Source organism: Pistacia vera, unplaced genomic scaffold, assembly GCF_008641045.1.
Source record: "Pistacia vera cultivar Batoury unplaced genomic scaffold, PisVer_v2 Contig123, whole genome shotgun sequence".
Lineage (NCBI taxonomy): Eukaryota > Viridiplantae > Streptophyta > Magnoliopsida > Sapindales > Anacardiaceae > Pistacia > Pistacia vera.
This window is the reverse complement of record NW_022195282.1, coordinates 523,833-548,059: the sequence shown is the minus strand read 5'-3', so window position 1 is coordinate 548,059 and position 24,227 is coordinate 523,833. Positions and strand designations below refer to the sequence as shown.

At 35.2% G+C, this 24,227-nt stretch overlaps 1 protein-coding gene and 3 pseudogenes across 1 annotated transcript; 1 reads left to right on the top strand and 3 right to left on the bottom strand.

Moving 5' to 3' along the window:
• Positions 1-43: 43 nt before the first annotated feature.
• Positions 44-1,509, top strand: LOC116116453 (annotated as a pseudogene).
• Positions 1,510-4,237: 2,728 nt separating this feature from the next.
• On the bottom strand, positions 4,238-5,400 carry LOC116117121 (annotated as a pseudogene).
• Positions 5,401-19,206: 13,806 nt separating this feature from the next.
• LOC116116447 lies at positions 19,207-21,918 on the bottom strand (annotated as a pseudogene).
• Positions 21,919-22,211: 293 nt separating this feature from the next.
• On the bottom strand, positions 22,212-23,450 carry LOC116116831 (glutathione S-transferase-like). The gene is made up of 3 exons (XM_031402881.1): positions 23,207-23,450; positions 22,941-22,989; positions 22,212-22,853 (listed from the first exon to the last, which is right to left on the bottom strand). Exons 1-3 carry the CDS (start codon positions 23,354-23,356, stop codon positions 22,411-22,413), a joined length of 642 nt encoding a protein of 213 aa, XP_031258741.1. The 5' UTR covers positions 23,357-23,450; the 3' UTR covers positions 22,212-22,410.
• Positions 23,451-24,227: the final 777 nt, after the last annotated feature.

Below are 24,227 nucleotides of genomic sequence, written 5' to 3'. Positions count from 1 at the left end.
AAGTACTGAAATTTGAAGGATCTGCAATCTACCCATGATAGTGATGCCGCAGCTTAGCATCATACCTAGCAGGATTATCTATTTCTTAACCAATTGCACTTCCCCTAATCACATTTACCAAATTCAAGCTCAAATGATGCTCCAAAACTATCATTATAACTCAACAATTGCCTCCTACTTTATAACTGCTTGCCAGTCTCTAAACCTCTTAAACACAGCCCACCATGTCTTCCGCCGACTCTATAAACCCCATGTTTTCATTTGCAACTCTCTCATTAGAGCATTTTGTCACTCCCAAACCCCTTACATCCCTTATTCAATATACACCGACATGCTCAAAAACTCAATTTTGCCTAATAACTACACCTTTCCTTTTGTGCTCAAGTCTTTGTCTGACTTTAAGGAGTTTAGAAAAGGGCAGATGATGCATACCCACGTTGTGGAATTGGGTCATGTTAATGATATTTATGTCCAAAATTCGTTACTGAATGTCTATGCATCGTGTGGTGATATGGACTTGTGTCGGAAAGTGTTTGAAGAAATGACTCAAAGAGATGTTGTGTCGTGGACTTCATTGATTACGGGCTATAGAATTGTTAAAAAGTATGGTGACGCATTGATTGCTTTTGAGCAAATGCAATACGCAGGTGTGGAGCATAGTTGTGCTACGATGGTGAATGCCTGGCTGCGTGTGCAAAATTCAGTGCCATTGAAATGGGTATTTGGATACTGATTTTATGAAGAGGAGACGGTGGGAATTAATGTAAATTGGGGGACTGCGTTGGTTGATATGTATGCAAGCTGTGGGAGGATTGAGAAGGTTAAAAGTTTTCCAAGGCATGAAAGAGAAGAATGAAATTACGTGGAATGCGGTTATTAAGGGGCTAGCTCTTGTTAAGAGCGGAGAGGAGGCAGTTTGGTGGTTCAATCGAATGGAGCAAGAAGGATATAAGGCCGATGATGTCACCTTGGTTAGCGTGCTTTGTGCTTGTAGCCACTCAGGTTGGTAGATACTGGGCAAGAGATTTTTAGTTCATTGTGATGGGAAGTATGGATTTCACCAGGTGTGAAACATTATGCGTGCATGATTGACCTATTTGCACGAGCTGGTTTTCTTAAAGATGCTTTCAAGTTTATACAGAAATGCCTTTTGAGCCTACTAAGTCTATGTGGGGATCGTTGTGCTGGATGCAGAGATCAGGGGAGTTTGGAATTGAGTGAGTTTGTCACTAAGAAGCTTTTGGAATTGGAGCCAGATAATAGTGCTTATTATGTGTGTGTTATCTAATCTGTATGCACAGATGGGAAGATGGAGTGATGCTGGAAAGGTCCGGGAGTTGATGAAAGTCAGGGGGACTGAAGAAGGACCTAGGGTCTAGTTTTCTAGAGACAGGACCCCAGGAAATTGTTTATGAACTATCGGACAATAAGCTAGTCTCATTTCATTCATTCAGAGACAAAGTAATAGGTTTTCTTTCAGTAGAGGAGTTGTTTAGATTTATTGGCTAATTAAGTGGACACCTACAGTTACTATAAAGGGGTTATGTTCTGTTTCTGCTTTCCCAGCATCCAGCTGATTGGTCAATTTTGTTCTTGTTACTGCCTATAGGAAGCATTGAAGCATGTCCATTTGTATTTTTGAATTGAAGAAAACCTATTTCAACCTTTGATCAATTATCAGCATCATCACTGCAAAAGGTACTCATTTACAGATAATGATTTGAAATCTTTTGATATGATAAGTATTTGTGCATTTGACCCAAATTAAGTGGGAACTAATCACATTCCCTCCGGTAAAGAATGCGCAATTTTTGTAGTATATAATCTGAATTTCAGGGCATGATTGTGAAATCTGAGAAATAAATGTCAAATCACTTGTCTTGCTTCTAAAGAAAAAGAGGGGAACGAAGGAGGACCTGTTTTGTGGTAGAATGGACTGCAGGAAATGTTTATTAACTGTAGACTATTGGAATTTTGCATGATAAATTCCATTTGCATTTGCATGTAGAGAGAAATCGATTGAGAAGAGTTGTTGTATTGTTCTGTACTTAAGTCAAGGTAACAACTTAATTGGCAGTATCTTTCGATGCTGAGGTCCCTAATCTACTCATCACAGACTGCATTGAGAGGAATGTCTTATTAACTCATATCAAGCATTAATACCTAACAAGGAGTTGCCGCATGTATGGACGCAATGGATTTGCTTGTGAATCCTACAATCCATTTCTACGTTTCAACCATTAAATAACATCCTAAGTTATCACAGTTAATAACTATTTTAAAGTGTCAAAGCAAGATTTGATAGATAGTTGTAGTATCACTCAAAGTAAGTTGATGACGTTCGAAAAGTTTAACTCTGCTTTTTACTATCTGTTATCCAGTGGGACATACGATAGGTAAGAACTGTCTCTGAGCAGGCAATCTATTAGATCCCTCCTGGGAGATCTCTCTTTTAGCATACAAATATAAGTATAATTCAGGCTATTAACAGGAAAGACAAATTCTGTTCTGTTATGATGTTTATTATAAATAATCTCACAAGTCACTTGTGCCAAAGTTTGAATCTCCACATAGGCTTATTATCTCAAAACGGAAGACAATTATAGTTGTCTTACACAGTAGATTCAACAAAAACTTCAAGCAGTACACAAATATCTTGTGGTGGTCCAGTGATATGCAGGGGCTAAATGCCTAAATATCTATTTCTCAGCATGGCAACAACCTTAGACCAAGCTGGTCTAGATAAGATATTTGCAACCCAAGCACTAACATGACTCATGAGGGCGTAAGTCAAACAGCTTTTCGACTGGTGTCCCCATCAAGTAATGTTAACGAGGTAGGTGATTCATATCCGCTAAGGTGAAGCAATCACAAGCCAAATACTTGGACTGGGCCAATCGAGCCTCGTGGATATCTAACACCCTCGCCAGCTTAGCTTCATTCTCTTCAACCACAGCTGGATCAATAGTCATGCCAAGCATTGGCTTAAATACTAGTTACCAGTTCAGTTTTGATGCCACAGGCTCGAACTGGTGTGCTTCCGCCTCCGTCCATATGAAATGCTGGGCATGTAACTGGGTGCCCTTGTCACCATACTCCAAGGCGATGTTTGGGTAATATTTGGTGCATAGTAGAAGTAAAAGTAGTAGCAGCAGTGCCATGAAAGTGGAGAAGAAACAAACTTGTGAAAAGGGCAGACTTATGCATACTCGTGTAAAATGAGTTGTGTAAATGATATTTTGTCCAAATTTCGTTACTGAATATCTGCGCATCATGTGGTGATGGACCTGTGTCGAAAAGTGTTTGAAGGAATGACTAAAAGAGATTTGTGGTCGTGAATTGTGTTGATAAGCCTATAGTCAATAGAAGTGTTCAAAAGTATGATGATGCATTGATTACTTCTGAACAAATGCAATACGCAGACGCAGGTCTGGAGCCCATGTGATTGCCTGGATGCGTGTGCAAGTTTCTGTGCCATTGAAATGGGAATTTGGACATGATTTAAAAAGAGGAGAGGATGGGATTTGGATGTAATTGTGGTACCGCGTTGGTTGATATTTATGGAAGATGTGGGAGGATTGAAGAAGGATTAAGACTTTCCAAGGATGAAAGAGAAGATTGAACTTACGCGAATGCGGATATTAAAGGGCTAGCTCTTGGTAGAGAGCGAGGAAGCAGTTTGGGTGGTTCTAATGAAATGGAGCAATAAGGGTATAATGCTGTGAAGTGACCTTGGTGGTGTGCTTGTCCCCATTCCGGATTGGTAGATATTGGACAAGAGATTTTTAGTTCATTTACAAGAAGAGTCGCGGCAAGTATGGAAGCAATGATGTATTAATTTTGAATCATACAAGCCGTTTCGATTGTTCAATTGCATCCTCAGCGCATCACAGATGATGCATTAATAGTGTCAAAACAAGTTTGGTAAATAGTAGTGTTGTCAACACGAAGTAAGTTGACAGTGTTTACAAACTAGAACTCTGCTTTAATTCACTTCTATTTACCAAATGGGAAATAAAAATCGGTAAGATCGTCTTCGGGAAGGCAATTGTTATATTCCTCTCGTTTTACCTACAAGATCAGTGTAATTCATCTGTTTACAGGAAATACAAGATTCGGATGGCATATATTGTTTTGTTTTATATAATTATTCTCACAAGTCACTTAGTCCCACAAGTTTGATTAACCAAAGTGTACGACAACTATAGTTGTCTTAGACAATTGGTACAATACAAGCTTCAAGCAGTACACAAACGCTTCAATATTCACAAGACACACACCAAAAACAAAAAAAAAACTCCCGAAAACACTGCCTTTATTATGACAGACAAGAGACCGTCAAGTGGTGTGCAGTGGCTAAATGCCAAATATCTATTGCTTCTGCATGGCAACGACCTTAGACCAAGCTGGTCTAGATGAGATATGCAGCCATGCACACAAATGCGGGCGTGAATCGAACAGCTTTTTGACTGGTGTCCCATCAAGTAATGTAAATTAGGGAGGTGATGCATATCTGCTAGGTGAAGCAGTCACAGGCCAAGTACTTGGATTGAGCCAATCGAGCCTCGTAGATGTAACACCTTGCCCAGCTTAGCTTCATCTCTTCAACCACAGCTGGATCCGTAGTCATGCCAAACATTGGCTTAAATACTAGTTCCAGTTCAATTTTGATGCTACAGGGTCGAATGGTGTGCTTCAACCTCCTTCCATACAAAAGCGGAGCCAAAGGCTGCTGGGCATGTTAATTGAGTGCCCTTGTCAGCATACTCCTCAGCGATGTATTGGGTAATTGCCCTGAGTCTGCGGAACAAAATTTGAAAACTTGAGTAAACGCCAGTCATATTCATACAACATAGTAAGAGAGGCATTTGTTAATTAATTTACCGAATAGCTTTGGTGCTCCAACTTCTAGGGCTGGGACTTGACCAAATGGCTGGCATCATCAACCACACAAAACTCGTTAGATGAAGAAGAAATTTCACTGGATGTAGGCAGACATGAATCAACCCACATAAAGGACTTTTTCTTTTATCATAAAACAAGCAAAATAATGGGCTGACTAATTTAGCATAATTTCAGTGCTGTTTGATGTATTGAACAACTAGCCAAGCAGGCATAAAAGCTTTTACTTGATATTATACTTACATTGAGGGAAAGGAATGTTTCCGATTTGTGTTGACCAGCTTTCATGTCTATGGGAACAAACTGGAAATCAAGATCCTTCTCGTAAAGGCATGCAAAAACACGCATTGAAGCTGTGGAGAAAACGGCACCGTGGACCTTCAAGACTGCCATGGTTGTTGTGGTTAACCGACAGGTAAATGGTTAACGATGGATGGGGCTGAAAGCAGAGGAAGCAGGCGTTTATAAAGGAAGGAGACGTGATGCTTTAAAATTCTAGAGTACTCTTCTACGTTATACAAATATTAAATATGTTTGTCGTGGGGGAAAACGACGATAGATGCCTACCCCATTCATAGAAAAAATCTTCATTTAGATTAAATGATTCATAGCTCTATACCTAGTATTGCCATTTCCTCTTTGTTTTGTTCACTAGCATCAGTAGCATGAGTAAACGAAGATTTTTTCCACGAATGGGGTCATTTCATCTTTGTTTTGTTCACCAGCGTTAGTAGCATGAGTAAGCCACTTTTCCCACCTAAGGTTTGACCTAATGACCCTTTCCCACCCACCAAGTTTCATAATGATATTTTCACCCTCCATTACAATTTATCTGTTAATTTTAACTGCAGTAGGATAGAATCATAAATTCAGTTTACTTTTATTTTTTCTTATCTTTTAAATATTAAAATATTTTAAAAATTATATAAATAAATAAAAATTTTGAAAATAGAAAAAGCAGAAACCGGTCGGCAAGTTGCTGACCAACTGGTGTTGGCGATTCTTAGAACCGTCGATAGTGACCAGTCTAGTGCCCCTGTCGGCACTCTCTTTGCTCCCTCCGACATTGCCTTCGTTGCCTCTGACCAACCCTCTCTCTTCCTCCTCCAACTCCACTTATCCCCTCTCTTTCTCACTATCCACTCCCTCAAAACCCAACCTTGCAACTCGTTTCCCTTGTCTGCAAATGCCGACAATGATTCCAGTAATTACTCTTAAATTCCAACAATGGAGATAGTATAATTTCTATTTCGTTGATTGTTAGAATCATCAACTCAATTTGCTTTGATGAGTAAACAGATTAAACTCTCTCTCTTTACCATCACAATCAGCTTCTTGTTTGAATAATTGCAGCAATTACTCTTAAGTTTTGCAGTTGTTTCTCCATTGATGATGTCCAAATCATTGATCCACATCAAAATTTTATATAATTTTCTTCTTAATTTGTTGAGTGTCTCACCAGAGGCAACTGGACCCAATTGCTAAAGCAAAAGCAAATGGGGTCAAATGAATGGTGGTTGACAATGATTCCTCCTTCCGTCTCTCTATTAAAAGAGAGAAAAGTAAGCCGTAGTTGACGGTAAAAGAAGAAGAGAGAGGCAAGAGAAGAAAAGAAAGAGGGAAGAGAGAATTTGAACCTAGCAAGACATCAAACCATAAAACGCATTGATTTTCCATCACCAATTAACCTAACCATTTAGAACCTAACTGTATGTAAGGAGCCAGCTGCCTCATCTTCCTCCATTGACAAGATCCATTTTAAGAGGAGTAATACTACACATACAACATTATATGACAAAATATAATGGATTGATTTTAAATTAAAAATAAACTTTCACCTAATCATCTTTTGTTATATAATGTTGTATAAAAATATTGTAGGTGTAGTATTATGCTTTTAAGAGAGGTGAGGATATCATAAAGGAGACCTTCTAAAGTAGCGATGCTTCATCCATTGAGCCTAAAGTGTAAATCACGATTGAGCTCACCCACTCAACTTTATTTAGCAGACAAGCATCATTAAGATTTTACATTTTTTGCGTAATCCAAAGCCACCTTTAGATTTAGGCTTGCAAACGGAGTCTCCATTGACCAAATTGGCTTTTAGTTTTACTTAAGAAGAGGATAAAATAACAAAGTTATCCTTTGATTTTTTTTGAGATGACTATTCTATCCTTATGCAGTTAAAATATTGTAATAGAGGGTGCAAAAATGTTGTTACGAAACTTGACGGGTGAGAAAATATCATTAGGCCAATCCTTAGGTTGGAGCTTTTAAGGATCACTCCATCTATCCATCTGTGTCAATGTAACCTACGTCGGTGACTCGTGAGAGCGACATGAGAATGACACGTAAAATCTTTGGTAATCCACAAAAGTCAAGCTCGCCTATGTTGACTGGTAAAACTGTATAAACTTTTTTTTTTTTAACAATTTACATTAAACTCCCTTATATTAACTTGAGAATTCAAAGAACATCGGAGATTCGGAGTCATGTCAGTTTGAAGTGAATGAATAAAGTCATGTTCAATGGAAAGCGTAGCTTTGGGTCGTGGATTCGTTGGGGTTGGGGTTGGGGTCATTTATATATATATATTGAAAACGTGGTACGAGCATAGTTTACATAAATATATCTAAAATTGAATTCATACATTATTTAATTACAACGTACATCAGATATGTTTTAAAATTATTATAAAACAAGACTTGTATGGTTGAGTCAATCATCTATATACAATTTAAGCATTATCTAGGGGTCACTTAGGCATAAATAAACATGGTGGCCGGTGGGTACATGAGACTTGAGAGAGTGGTGTTATTTAAGTCTTACTCAACCTCTTTCTAATAGTTTTTTTAAAAAATTCTATATTTTTTAAACTTGCAATTACTGAAAAGGATAATTAATCTTTTAATACACCCCAAATATTAAAAATTAAACCCTAATCTCTTTTACATATTTGGATTTTATTTTTAAGATTAAAAGTATCTTGAAATGAAGGATGATTTCAACCAATGGAAATATATAACCATGAAAAACCAAGTTTTTACTTTTTTTCAAATTATTTTTGGTCTGATATTTTTGTTTCTTTGCGGAAAAAAAAAAAGTCATGAAAACAAGAAGCACATTAATTTTGTAGCATAATTCATAAGTAATGGTTCGAATGATGAAGTTTGTATAAATAAGACTTGTTTTCATTTGGATCATGGACTTGAGGTAAAACCGGGGATCTGTTTGTTAAATACTGTTGTAGATAAGTTAGAGCTTTTGACCCAAAAGCTTGAAAACTTAGACAGGAGAGTGAATTATACGGTGCATCGTATATTTGCTCTAAACGAAGAATTAACCCAGATCGGGAACCAGATTGAAAAGGTTAATTCTGTACTTCAAAAGGTTAAAATGCTGAAACGTGTTTTAACTATTTTACTAAGCCGATAAGATAGGAGATGTCTCTGGTGTTAAGCGACATCGAACAAGTGTAGCCTATTGAAGGATATACCGAACAAGAGGTTAAACAGGTTGTGTTAGACCTCTGTAACGGCAACCCAGATATTTGAGAAGAGTATCTGGCTTGGCTAGGTGTAAAGCGACTTTTGGATGTTATTCAAAAGGCTTTTAGCCCAGGGTGCACAAAGATCTTGTGTTTTATTTGCCAGATTTCCACCATTGAAGTCTTTGAGCTAGAACTTCGAAATAAGTGGTTAGAAAAAGCTGAGGCGGTAATTCCTTACGAGTACGGCGAATCCCAGCCGGATCCAGATCTTACACCATATAAAGAGTCGGACTTTGCGACTGAGTTGAGACCTGATTCAGATTGACCATGGGTGGTCAGGATGTTTTGGATTAGTTCGCGGTTAGTTTGCAGGAAAAATATCTCGGATTGCCTCCAGGATATGCCCAGTTCGTGGCCAAGGAAACCCAAGGTGATTGGGAAAAGGCAGAAAAACTCTTTATGAAAGGTGTCAAGGAAGAAGACTTTGTTTCTGAAACGGATGGAAAACGGAAGGTTGATATTCCAGAAATTTCTCCCTCAGATGTTGAACGAATCAGGAGGTATTATGAGGAAGAAATGAAGAAACAAAGGAAAGGAGAAGAAACTGGAGGATTAAAAATTACTCCACGTCCTAAAAAGGCGGAGCTTGATGAGCTAATCTCGAGACTCAGGGAATCTGAGTTTAAAGATGATCCTCTTGAAGGAATTCGTAATCCTTTAAATTCTTTCGAAGGATTTCTTAAGGAAATCTCCAAACCCGAATATAAACAAACTTATCCCACAAAGATAAGGTCAGAATTTATACCTAGGGGAATACCTAGAATGGTGGAGATACCGTCTAGCGGAAGTTTCCTAAACATTGATTGTGTTACGAATGTAACGGATGCAATCGAAGTATGGGAAACTATTAACTGGGTTCATATACAACATAAGAACTTTGGACTCAGTGATACTTACAGGTTTTAAGATCTACATTGCAGGGAGCTTTTGGAGGAGTCTAGAAGCCGGTTCGGGTCTATTAGATGCTGTAAGGGACTTGAAGAATAGAGAGGCTATCTTTGCACTCTTCAAGGATATGCTCTGTGGAGAATTTACTAGGATAACAATTACTAGTAGGAATCTCGTGGAGGTAGTTGCCTTAGAAGCTTTGACAAAGCTTAGGCTTTGTGACATGTGTCTGTTTGAAATTTCGTCTGTGAGTATAGACGTTATTTTTATCAGTTGCCTAGTGGTACACAGGAAGTCATGAAGAATAATTTCTTTGCTAAGCTTCCCCAAGGATGGGATAAGGCAGCAAACGAGGCGTTTAAGCTCCTACTTGAAAAGAATCAGGTTGTTGATTCTTTGGGAGGAAGAATAGAAGCTGTTAGACAACTCGTGAGGACAAGATGTTTGAACGCTAAGCTAAATAAGGACACTAAAAGGCTTCAGTTCGACGAATCTTATTGTCAAAACTTTGATGGAGTGCCAAGACAATATGGCTGTGAGTCGAGGAGTTCGACTAAATATCAAGGGTGGAAAACCCATATGAAACGAAAAGGATCGTTCGGTAAAAGGAATTTTAGGCTGAAACGTTTTTGCAATATGGTAAAACGACCTGTTACTAATAAACATAATCTTCCGGATCATGGAAGGTTTATTAGGCGAACAGGGAAAGGTAGACTTAACGCTAAGGAACGCGGAACGCATAAGTTTTGTGCTACCTGCCTATTTGGCAAAAACGCAAAAGATTGTAATTGTTGCTGGATTTGTGGTGACAAAAATCATTTTGCGGATAAATGCCCTCATAAAGGCAAGAAGAAGGCAGCGGTAAGATTTTTAGAAATCAACGCAGAAAGCAAAACTTCTGAATTTGAGCCAGTTTGGGGATACGAAATTGATTTGGATGATGAAGTTTATGAATTAATTTCTGATTACTCTGATAATTCAGATTCTTCAGAGAGTGACTCAAAAGATATGACTTTTAAGGAACAATCTTCAACGCATAGGTATATTCATGCAACAGACTAGTAGTCTTAATGAATATCCTAAGAATAGCAGTATTGGTGATGAGGATGATCTTATCCCAATTAGAAATGAAGATGAAAACCTTAACTCGGTAATTAGTTCATCATCTAGTTACGAGGATCACTCGGGTAACCTGGATCATTGGGTAATTCCGAGGTTAACACCTAGAGAAGTTTTTACAAAACGCTCTACGTGGTTATTCAAAGCTGAAGGCTTGGAAGATGTACACGAAAAACCTATTCGTGTAGGTTTGTCTCAGTCTCGAGAAGGTGAATTAATACTCTCGGACGATGAGTGGCTACAAAAGGTTCGAAGTCTTGCCAAACGGGCAAATGGAAAGTATAATTATGTACAAATTGGTGCTGTACAAATCCATGTACAAGGACTATTCCGAGGAGGAATGAATGTACCTGTTCAGGTTGCTTTACTGGATAGATGATGGCTTACATTTAGCAAAGCTTTAGTTGGCGATTTTTACGCTAATTTAGCTTTGGGGGATGCCTACGGGACTATTAAACCAGGATATATGGTTAGTCTTACGGATCCAAATCTTAAACGGATTATGGTTCTTCGAATTCATACTTCAGTATAGGTTGATTTATCAGTTGATAAACTCTGTTAATCCTATACGACTGAACTCCAATGCCAATACTAAGGTTCATGGCCCGAGACAGGATTCTGTACTTCCAATTCCCCCTACGGTAGTCAATGCTAAGGCTCTTACATGGTCGAAACGATGGGTTTTAGAATATTCCTCGCAGCCCAGCGTGGTGGAATTAAACCCAAATCAGGGAATTCAAATTTAGGAACTTGATAATGAGGTTGAGGTTACTCTTCCTACGCCTAGAAACTCGGTGGATCTAGAGCGGAATAAAGAGGTTCAAACTATCATATCAAGGAAAAATATACTGAAAACAGATGGCACTGCTAGTGATACTGGAAGTAGTGGTAGCAGGAAAATAGTTGGGTATAAATTTGTGCAAATTCCAGTATATGAAGACGAGACTCCAAGCACGAAAATGATGATGAGTCATGAAATTCATTGTCATGCAATAGTTCAGGGGACTATTGACACATGCATACGTGTTAAACTGTGTTTTCCAGAATATGAGGAATATACTCTAGATATTCTTGTAGACATAGGAGCAACCAAATATATTGCAAGGAAGCAATGTTTTCCACAGGAGTTGTGGAAACCATTGGAAAAACCAAACCTAAATACGGTTGCAGATAGAGGTCAAAGTATGATCACAGATGTGGTAGAAAATGTGGTTGTACTGTTAAATGAGAAAAAATTCACTCTAAGGGAAGTTCTAATAGTAGAATACTTAGAGGTAGATTTTATTCTCGGAATTAGCTTTCTGCGAGGGCAAGCAGAGGTTAGGCCATTTACTCAAGATAACGACCACATTATCCTTGGAGGACACAAAATCCATATTCTTGTTAAGCTTGAAGTTTCAAAAGTTAGGAATGGTTTTAGACCAGTGAAACTAAGGTAAGAAGCAGATCACATTGTTTTCCAAATTCTGGAAAAGGAAAAATGGTGGTTGCAAACTTCTGAAGCAGAAGAAGTGGATGAGGCTTGTAATGTTTTCTTTCAAAGATTGTATCCTAGTCATCATATAAACCGGATTGCACGGGATATATCGCAGGAGGTTGACCCCTCTAATGCATGTCCCGAGAGCATGGATAAATTCATACATAAGGAAAAAATCTTGAAGATTGAAAACAAAAGCCAAGAGAACTCTTTAAGGATTGAAGAACTTGTAAAATCCTTTAAAGAGGAACTTTCTCCATGCTTTGATGATCAACCATTAAAGTTATGGGAAATGAACGGTATATATGCTTCGCTTGAATTAAAAAGGAAAGATGATAAGATAGTAACCAAATCCTATCCTTATACTCCTGATGCAGAGGAGGAATTTAGTAAGCAAATACCGGAATTGCTTGAAAAGCAATTGATACGCGCCAGTAAAAATCCACACTCTTCGCCAGCATTCATGGTTATGAATAGAACTGAGCGGGAAAGAGGTAAAGCGCGGATGGTTATCGATTATAGGCAATTAAATGAGAAAATCATTGACGATGCCTATAAGATACCAAACAAATCGGCTTGTTTGAATAAAGCAAGATTTGGAAAAATCTTCTCCAAACTTGATCTAAAGTCAAGATTTTGGCAGATCAGGATGGCGGAGTCAAGCATTCCTTTGACGGCTTTCACCTGTCCGAAAGGATTGTTTGAATGGATGGTTTTGCCTTTTGGACTTAAGCAAGAATCATCAATATTCCAGAGGAAAATGGATCAAGTTTTTGGAGACTTATCCAACTTTTGTATAGTCTATGTTGATGATGTTTTGGTTTTTAGTAAGACCAAGGAAGAACATGTAAATCATCTTAGACTGGTGAGCAAACGGTTCCTTGATAATGAAATGATTCTATCTGAAAGAAAGATAGAATGGTTTAAGAACAAGGTGAAGTTCTTAGGTGTAGAGATAGGTGAAGGAGGTATTTAACTCCAAGAACATATCTCAAAGAAGTTGCTAGACTTTCCAGATATGATGGAGGATAAGCACATGTTACAGCAATTTCTTGGATAAGCCAATTACATACGCGAGTATGTTCCTAATCTCGCTAATGTAATCAATGGCTTGACGCTTAAGGTTAGTGACAAAATGCTTGGACTTGGACACTTGAAGACACTAATTGTGTTAAGCGGACCAAAGTCTTGACAAAGCAATTAAAACATTTAAAACTCCCAAAAGATGAGGATAAACTCATAATAGAAAGTGATGCATCTCACTTGTATTGGGGAGGTGTGCTTAAGGCTAAGGGTACTGATAATATTGAACGGATTGTTCGATATGCGTCAGGAAAATTCTCTCCTACTGAAGTAAATTATCCTGTTCATGAGAAGGAAGTTTTAGCAGCGAAAGAATGTATTGACCGATTTCGATTGTTCGTGATCAGTCAGGAATTTACTTTAAGGACAGACTCTAAATAATTAAAAACTTTTATAAAATTGTCTTTAAAGGATGACAAATCTAGATTAATCAGATGGCAAATTTGGTTTGCAGATTATAAAATCAAGTTTGAATATATTTCTGGTAAATCTAACTTTGTTGCTGACTTTTTGTCCAGACATTTTTTTGAAGATTTGCAGGATAATGGCGGACAAGAAGGAAACTGGAAGTCACTTATCATGCTCCAAGTGTAAGCAACGAGGACACTTGAGAAGGAATTGCCCTTTGAGGATTACTTCGACTTCAAAGGTTACTTCCAAAAAGGAAAAAACTGCGGATAAGCAGGTGGCTTCTTCTTCTAAGCAAGTTACTACTGTAAAGCAGGTTGAAGGAAAGAATCGTGACTATGATTCTGATACTTCGGAATGAAGGAACCCGAAATTTCAACAATTGAAAGGGGAAACTTTTATGAAGGAAAATACTTTTGTAACAGAGGTTATTCTAGTTGCTCCTAAGAAGGAAAAGACTCAGAAGAAAGCAATAGTTTGCTGGTCTTATAAACAGGAAGGACATGAACGGACTAATTGTCTACTGCTAAAGACAAAGAATTCTGAGGAATCATCGTCAGGCGCTGCAAGCGTGGTGACTCCACACACTCCACATGATTTTTGTTGTAATATTCTATTCAATAATTGCCTCGGATAGGGGTGAACGGTTCCAGGGACCCTGCATTTTTCGGGGGAACCGGAACCGCACAGTGCAGGTTCCCAAAAAAAAAGAACCGGAACTGGAACCGCACAGTGCAGGTTCTCAAAAAAAAGAACCGGAACTGAAACTGCACAGTGCAGGTTCTTCAATTCAAGGAACCGGAACCTAAAATGCAGGTTCCGGTTCCTTTCCCAGGTACCCTATAAAAAATCAATTACCCCCCTATTAGTTTAAAAAATAACAAAAATACCTTAAAAGTTTACAAATACACCCCTAACAAATTTTGATTACTCATTCATTTGTGCCCAATGTAAACATAAACCTGTAAATTTAATATTATAAATTAATAATGTTTATAATGTAATATAGTATATTGTAATTAATTAAGTAATTATAATTATAATGTAATGTTATAATTAATTAAGTGATCATACTATAATGTAATGTTATAAATACTTATATTATTAGTAGTTATTTAAAATAATGTAATGTTATATTAATTAAATTATAATAATTTAATTAATACTTATGTTTAATGTTATAATATAGTCATAATTAATTAAATAATCATTTAATTATTTAATGTATATTAATTAAGTGATATATTACAGTGTAAATTGAATGTTATAATTAATTAAGTAAAATACTATTATTATAATGTAATATTATAATTAATTAAATTGTTAATAATTTAATTAAGTATTGTAATATTGTTTATGATAGAATGTTATAATTAATTAAGTAATCATACTGTAAATTTATAATATAATGTTAAAATTAATAAAATTCTAATCATGTAATTAAGTATTGTGTAAATTAGTAAATTACTAATGTTTATAATATAATGTCATAATTAATTAAGTAATCATTTAATTATATAATGTTATAATTAACTATGTGATCATACTATAATGTAATGTTATAATGAATTAAGTAATCATACTATAAATCTATAATTTAATATTATAATTAATTAAATTTCTAATTATTTAATTAATATACTAATTTTTATAAGGGAATATTATAATTGATTAAGTAATCATACTATAAATATATAAGGTAATGTTATAATTAATTAAATTTTTAATCATTTAATTAAGTAATATAATAATATAGTAAATTACTAATGTTTATAATGTAATGTTATAAATTCATAACTAATTATGTAATCATTTAACTATGTAATGATATAATTAATTAAATGATCATAATGTAATGTAATATAATAATGTTATAATTTAATTGAGTAATTATTTAACTATAATGTAATGCTTAATTAATTAAATTTTAAATTATTTAATAAAGTAATCATTTGTCTATAATGTAATGTTACAATTAATGTTTATAATATAATGTCATAATCAATTAAATAATCATCTGATTATGTAATGTTATAATTAATTATGTAATCATACTATAATGAGTTAAGTAATCATACTATAAATCTTTAATATAATATTATAATTTATTTATTTATAATAGAATATTATAATTAATTAAGTGATCATTTAATTATGATGTAATGTTACAATTAATTAACTAATTAAGTAATCGTACTATAAATTTATACTGTAATGTTATAATTAATTAAATTTCTAATCATTTAATTAAGTATTGTGCTAATGTTTATGTAGTAAATTAGTAATTACTAATGTTTATAATATAAGGTCATAACTCATAATCAATTAAGTAATTATTTAATTATGTAATGTTATAATTAATTATATAACCATATTATAATATAATGTTATAGTGAATTAAGTAATCAGACTATTGATCTTTAATGTAATATTATAATTAATTAAATTTTTAATCATTTAATTAAGTAATGTAATAATGTAGTAAATTACTAATATTTATAATGTAATGTTATAAATTTATAACTAATTAAATAATCATTTAACTATGTAATGTTGTAATTAATTAAGTGATCATAATATAATGTAATGTAATAATGTTATAATTTAATTAAGCAATTATTTAACTACAATGTAATATTTAATTAATTAAATAATCATTTAATTAAGTAATCATTTGTTTATAATATAATGTTATAATTAATATTTATAATATAATGTCTTAATCAATTAAATAATCATCTAATTATGTAATGTTATAATTAATTATATAATCATACTATAATGAAATATTGATATACTACAATAAATTAAGTAATCATACTATAAATCTTTAATATAATATTATAATTAATTTGTTTATAATATAATATTATAATTAATTAAATAATTATTTAATTATAATGTAATGTCACAATTAATTACGTAATTGTACTATAAATTTATAATGTAATGTTATAATTAATTAAATTTCTAATAATTTAATTAAGTATTATGCTAATGTTTATATAATAAATTAGTAATTACTAATATTTATAATATAATTTCATAATTAATTAAGTAATTATTTAATTACGTAATGTTATAATTAATTATGTAATCATACTATAATGTAATGTTATAGTGAATTAAATAATTATATTATAAATCTTTAATGTAATATTATAATTAATTAAATTTTTAATCATTTAATTAAGTTTGTACTAATATTAAAAATTGGAACCAGAACCTACCCGTACAGTGCCGATTCAGGATAAGTTTTGGTTCTGGTTTCGGTTCTACCCCTAGGTTCCAGTTCTACCCGCTACCTGTGCTCACCTCTAGCCTCGGAGAAGGTTTATGAGTTTAATTTGTTAGTATTGTTTGCTTTCTTTAATTTATTAATATTTTCTTAAACTAAATTTACCTGCACATGGCTGATCTTGTTTGACCATTCTTTTGTGCCTCACGGGGTCCATTTTCGATCATGTTGGAGACGGGGAGTGATGCTTTCAGCTTAATCCATACTACTCTGCCCCACCTTGGCTCAAGCCTTATCCGAACAGCGCTCCCATCACCCTCTTCTTGCAGCAAATGGTTCTCCTTGGCAGCTTTGAAAACATTATTCCCTCATTCTGTCGCTCTATCAACAAAGGAGGAAGCTAACATAGTGGAGTGAAAAGGTTAATCTTTGAATAAAATATAATAATTTTAATAATTATTGAAGCTGAGAAAAAGACTGAGTGGGGCACTCAATAAAATAACTATATTAATATTTGTTTTAAGATAGGAAAAGTTAAAGCTGGATATTATTCTTCTTTGTCTTTCCTTTTTCTTTTTTAATTCGTTTAGATAGCCTCACCTAGGGGTGTTCGGTTTCGGGTACTCTACACTTTTTGAAGGAACCGAAATCGACGGTTCCTTGAAATTTGAAACCAGAACCGGAACCGACGGTTCCGGTTCCTAGGTACCCAGAACCAGAACCTGTAACAACGGTTCCGGTTCCGGTTCTGGGTACCCTGTAAAATTTCATGACCCCCCAAAAGTTTTTAAAATAGCAAAAAAACCTTTAAAAAAGCAAAAAAACCTTTAAAAACTTACAAATACCCCCCTACCTGGCACTTGTTAACAAAAATAAAATTACAAATTATAAATTCAAAATTACAAACTCCATTACTTTGTAAAGGTAGATTCTCAAAAGTCAAAACAACTTACTTTAAATGTTATGAAATATAAATATAAATGTATTCACATTACTTTTTCTACAAAAGTTTATATTAATTCCCCTAATCTTTAATTTTATTTTATATTAGTCTCGGTTCCTGGTTCCTGGTTCCGGTTCTGGTTCCTAACTATAGGAACCGGAACCGGAACCGGAACCGCACAGTAACGGTTCCAAAAATTTGGAACGGAACCTACCCATTGACGACTGGTTCTGGGTAGGAACCGGAACCAAACTCAGGGTACCCGCCGGTTCTGATTCCAACCGGTTCTTTTGAACACCCCTAGCCTCACCATGTGAAGTTGTTTATTACATTACATACTTTTAGTTTTAAATTAGAAGAAAATCAACTTTTTTTTAATATTATACTCTTTTATATTATTTTTCTTTCCTTATTACCACATTTTAGGGATTCATCATGCCGCACGTTACCAACAATATTTATCATTATGAAGGCCTAAAATAACATACTGCAACCTTAATCTTATTATATATATTTGTGGGTAAGTTTTTTATATAAATGAGGGGGTAAAATGTATATATTTTCTTAATTAGAACATTTAAAATACATTTTTGAAACAAAATTTATCAAGCATTCTTAATTTCTACACTTGAACAATATAGATGTAAAATTAATTATTTTGCTGAAATTACAAATAAAACATCTTTCCAAATTTTGTCAAAATGTTATTTATTTTATTTCCAATTAATCTTAGGGGGTGTGGTGGAAGTAAAAGTTATAGTTGCAACAGTACCACAGAAGTGGAGAAGGAAAACAACATTGAAGAATGAATTTTGCAGTAATTGTCTTGAACGAAAACGACCAAGTATTAGACAATTATTTTCTTCGAGTAACATTATTTGAGGATTAAAAGTACAGTTTCCTGTTTTTGGTTTTGGTAGCTATGTTTAGAGCAATGTTGATGTTTATAATGAAAGTAAACAAACAAACGGCCAATATAGAGAGATTGGGGCTGCTTAAATGTTTAACCTACTTTTTTTTTTATCTAAAAAAAAACCGAAAAAACAAAATGAATGGTTAACATGTATTACGATAAAAGTTAAATTTTGAGTTAAATCTGAAATATCAAATTTTAACTTGGACGATATTTCATCCTTTATTATAATCAAGACTGACAATGAAACAGTCCCAAATGACAGCTTAAGAATCTTATGGGCATGATGATGTAGTAAAATGGTTTGATGGTCCAGTGGGATGAAACCCATTAGATGTAACTGTAAAGAGTAAAGACAGTAGAGTGTAGAGACAAGGGAGGTGGTGTGTTCTAAGAATATTTTAATAATATCAGCTGACTGCAACTGTAACGCAGTGACGTCGATATTCGTTGATACATGCCGAAATTAGATTAGGATAGTTGACTGCGGACAGCTCCGAATTCAAGCCCAGGGTAAGAGGTTAATTAAGCTTAAGCCACGACGCTCTTTGGAAAAGTTCAGTAATCGTCATATTACCTAATTGCTTTCTAATCTGAACAAGTGTATAGCCTGAAATAAATAATAGAAAGAACAAATAAATTAAATTATTAATTGATGTATAAATGATCAATATTATGTCTTTCATTTATTAGCAAAATAATAACAGTCGCTTTTAAGCGCATCCTCTAATACATTTTCATTGCGTGCAATTTCTTAGGAGGACCAATAAGAACTTGTATATAGTCATGAAATAGATGAAGAGAAAAACAAGAAGTCAAGAACAAAGCAACGCAAAATTTCTAGTTTATTCCTCTACATTAAGGTAATTAACAACAAATAAACCATAACAAATCGTTAAAAGTTGTTGAAAAAGACTAGAATAGAAGTCGAAAAGCCCTACAATTATCAATCACCGCCAAACTTCATAACCTCGGCCACTTTTTTGAAAGCTGGCCTACAAGTAATATCCTCCCACCAAGCCTTCACATGGGGACGTTCATTTATAAGTGAAGCAAAAGGAGTCTTCGTGAAATAATAAGTGTAAGAAAAATGGTGCAAATCAGCCAAGCTATAGAAATCTCCTGCAAGATACTTGGTGCAACTGAGCTTAGTCTCGTACACGTCAAGCACTTGCCCTAGCTTCACTAAGTTTGCATCAATGATGGCTTGATCTGGTGTTTTGCCTTATGTCGGCGCCACATAGAATTGGTACACAATCGAAGACATGGGTGGGTGGAATTGTTGCGATTCAACTTCGAGCCATACCTTTACCAATGCCACTTCTTTCAGGGGTGTCTCTAGAACATTTGTGACCCTAGTTAGGAGTTACTTTGGGGTCCTCTAATAATATAAGTATATATTAACAAAATTATTTCTTTTTTTTTTTTTTTTTTTTTGCCTTTTGAAATGAAAAATCACTAGGAGAGGTGAACAGTAATCGACAGGCTAACAACTGCAGTAGCAGATCCAGGAATTTCTTTTAGGGTGGGCCAAAATAAAAATTTATTATACATTACTATTTTTGTCAAATAATATTTTTTTTAGGGTGGGCCAAAATATATAAATTTACATATTAATATTAAAAAAAAAATTGAGGGTGGGCCAAAAAGTGGCTGGATCCGCCACTGCTAACAAGGTTAGGTTGGTGGGGGGTTTTGGAGAGTAGATGTTGGAGAAGTGATGGGTGGTGAAATGGGTGATTTCCAATGCCAAGATTGATAAGTAAAGGCTTGAGAAGTCACGGCCTAAAAAGTATCGATGGCCTGCGATTGGCAGAGTAAACGGATAAGGTATGATAGAGGTTTTGGTGAGAGGGCTGAGGGGAGGAAGATGGTGGTGTCGGGGAAGGCCAACAATGTCGGATACATGCCAAAAAGGTTGGAAATGGCTGTCGTGTGGTGGAGTTAGGTTGCGAAATTCATCATAAATTAGTCAAATCGAGGGCTATCAAGGTTGGGAAATGATAAAATGATGATTTCGGTCGATTTTGGTGAAAAAATCGACCGGAACCAAAATTGACCGAAATCAACTCCAAACCACTGGTGGCAGAAGAGGACTAGAGATGATTTATGTGAATGTCAAATTTTTGGATTGAATTGGGGGTGAGTTATTTGAGATATGTAAATGACTATTTTAGTCTTCCATTGTTAAAAGAGATTCAATGTGTTAATTTAGGGGTATAAACTAGAATATATAAAACTAGAGGTATAAACTTGCTATTTTGTTAAACTTTGGATGGGAATATATGTAAAAAGTTTATAATAAATTTGGCCTTTTATGGTTTTTTTTTTTTTTTTTGGGAGAGGGGGGCCGCCTTGGCTTAAATAAGAAATTATAAACCATTTTCATTTTTGTAAAATATTAAAAAAAATTACAAAAAATTTGGGCTCCCATTTTTTTGGGGCCCTAGACAGGTGCCTCATCTGCCTACCCCTTAAGCCGACCCCTTGACTTAGGGGGACCTTAGCTTAAATAAGAAATTATAAACCATTTTTATTTTTATAAAATATTCAAAAAAAATTATAAAAAATTTGGGCCCCCATTCTTTTAGGGCCCTAGTAATTGACTCACCTGCCTACCCTTAAGCCGGCCCTGGCTTCTTTCAGGTCTTTGCGCCTCAAAAGATCAGCGCCGGTTTCCTTGAATTTTTCAGCAACGTATGATGTGATTGCACTAGATTCTAGCATATATAACAGTTAAGTTTATGAGGGTTTCGTTCAAAAATAAAATGATTGAATGAGTTACATGAGAGAAGGAAGAAATTAAAGCTTACCAAATAAAGTGAGATCATTGTCTTCAAGAAAACCAGCTCGTGCAAATGGGCAATCATGCACGCATAATGATCAACACTCGGTGAAAAGCCATACTTCCCATCAATCAATGAAATAAAGTGGGAGGATTGAAGAAGGATCAAGAGTTTTCTAAGGAATTAAAGAGAAGATTGAACTTACGCCAACTGCGGATATTAAAGGGCTAGCTCTTGGTCAGACAGGAGAGGAGGCAGTTTGGGTGGTTCTAATGAAATGGAACAATAAGGGTATAATGCTGACGAAGTGACCTTGGTTAATGTTGCTTGTCCCCACTCCGGACTGTGTGCTATGCACAGATGGGAAGATGGAGTGATGTTTAAAAGTTCTGGGAGTCGATGAAAGAGAGGAGACTGAGAAGGACCTAGGCTCTAGTTCTCTAGTAATTACAGGACCCCCAAGTGCTTATGATTCGTATTAACTGTTATCAAGCATTAATTCCATTTCCATACAAGAAGAGTCGCGGCAAGTATGGAAGCAATGATGTATAATTTTGAATCATACAAGCCTGTTTCGATGTTCTACCATCAATTAGCATCCTGAGCTGCATCACAGATGATACATATCTAATAATGTCAAAACAAGGATTTTGGTAAATAGTTGTTGTGTTGTCCACACAAAGTAAATTGACAATGTTCACAAACTAGAACTCTGCTTTAATTCACTTCTATTTACCAAATTGGAAATAAAATCGGTAAGATGTCTTTGGGAAGGCAATTTGTTATATTCCTCTTCGTTTTACCTACAAATATCAGCGTAATTCGTCTGTTTACAGGAAATACAAGATTCGATGGCAAATATTGTTTTGTTTTATTATAATTATTCTCATAAGTCCACAAAGTCTAATCATCCCAAAGTGTATCACAACTATAGTTATCTTAGACAATTGGTAGTTTGGTACGATACAAGCTTCAAGCAGTACACAAACGCTTCAATATTCAGACACACTAAAAACATAATAAAAACTCCCGAAAACACTGCCTTTATATTATGACAGACAAGAGACCGTCAAGTGGTGTGCAGTGGCTAAATGCCCAAATATCTATTGCTTCTGCATGGCAACGACCTTAGACCAAGCTGGTCTAGATGAGATATTTGCAGCCCATGCACTAACATGCGGGCGTGAATCGAACAGCTTTTTGACTGGTGTCCCCATCAAGTAATGTAAATTAGGGAGGTGATGCATATCTGCTAAGGTGAAGCAGTCACAGGCCAAGTACTTGGATTGAGCCAATCGAGCCTCGTAGATGTCTAACACCTTGCCCAGCTTAGCTTCATTCTCTTCAACCACAGCTGGATCCGTAGTCATGCCAAACATTGGCTTAAATACTAGTTCCCAGTTCAATTTTGATGCTACAGGGTCGAATTGTTGTGCTTCAACCTCCTTCCATACCAAAATCGGAGCCAAAGGCTTGCCTGGGCATGTTAACTGAGTGCCCTTGTCAGCATACTCCTCAGCGATGTATTGGGTAATTGCCCTTGATTCTGCGGAACAAAATTTGAAAACATTGAGTAAACGCCAGTCATATTCATACAACATTAGTAAGAGAGGCATTTGTTAATTATATTTACCGAATAGCTTTTGGTCTCCAACTTCTAGGGCTGGGACTTGACCAAATGGCTGGCATCATCAACCACACAAAACTTCGTTAGATTGAAGAAGAAATTTCACATGGATGTAGGCAAGACATGAATTAACCCACATAAAAGGACTTTTCCTTTTATCATAAAACAAGTCAACGAAAGGGGCTGACTAATTAGCATAATTTCAGTGCTGTTTGATGTATTGAACAACTAGCCAAGCAGGCATAAAAGCTTTTACTTGATATTATACTTACATTGAGGGAAAGGAATGTTTCCGATTTGTGTTGACCAGCTTTCATGTCTATGGGAACAAACTGGAAATCAAGATCCTTCTCGTAAAGGCATGCAAAAACACGCATTGAAGCTGTGGAGAAAACGGCACCGTGGACTTTCAAGACTGCCATGGTTGTTGTGATTAAACCGAAAGGTAAATAGCTTAATGGTTAACGGTGGATGAGGTTGGAAGCAGAGGAAGCAGGCGTTTATAAAGGAAGGAGACTTGATGCTTTAAATTTCTAGAATACTCTTCTAGGTTATAAAAATATGTTTGTGGTGGGGAAAAGGCCGGTAGATGCCTACCCTGTTCGTGGAAAAAATCTTAAATTATATTAAATTATTGATAGATCTAGACCTCGTATTGTCATTTCATCTTTGTTTTGTTCACTAGCATATACCTAGTATTTTAAAACCTACATAGAATTATCAACTTTTATTTGTTTATAAAAAAGATGAGGGTGAAACTAAACTCTTGGCCTTGGGTAACCCGCAGCAAAGTCATGCTGGCCTTTGTTGACTTGTAAAATTCTATAAACTTTTATTTGTTTTACATTAAACTCCCTTATATTAACGGACGCACAAAGAAATTTCAAAAAAAAAAAAAAAGGGAGATTTGGAGTCATGTCAGTTTGAGGTGAATGAATAAAGTCAAGTTGAATTGAAGGCGTAGCTTTGGGTCGTGGACTCGTGGGGCTGGTTGGGGTCATCTATTGGTCTTTGTCAACTGACCGACTGTCGGTGGCCTAACCATATATATATATGTTAGTTTATATTCTTGTATAATTTAGTGAGTACATGGGCTATGCTATAGTGATTCAGACCTTTATTTTTGTTGCACTATTGTATTCGATAATTGCCGCAGAGAAGGTTTATGAATTTAATTTGTTAGTATTGTTTGCTTTCTTTAATTATTAATATTTTCATAAACTACATTTACCTGCAGATGGCTGATCTTGTTTGACCATTCTTTTGTGGCTCATGAGGATCCATTTTCGATCA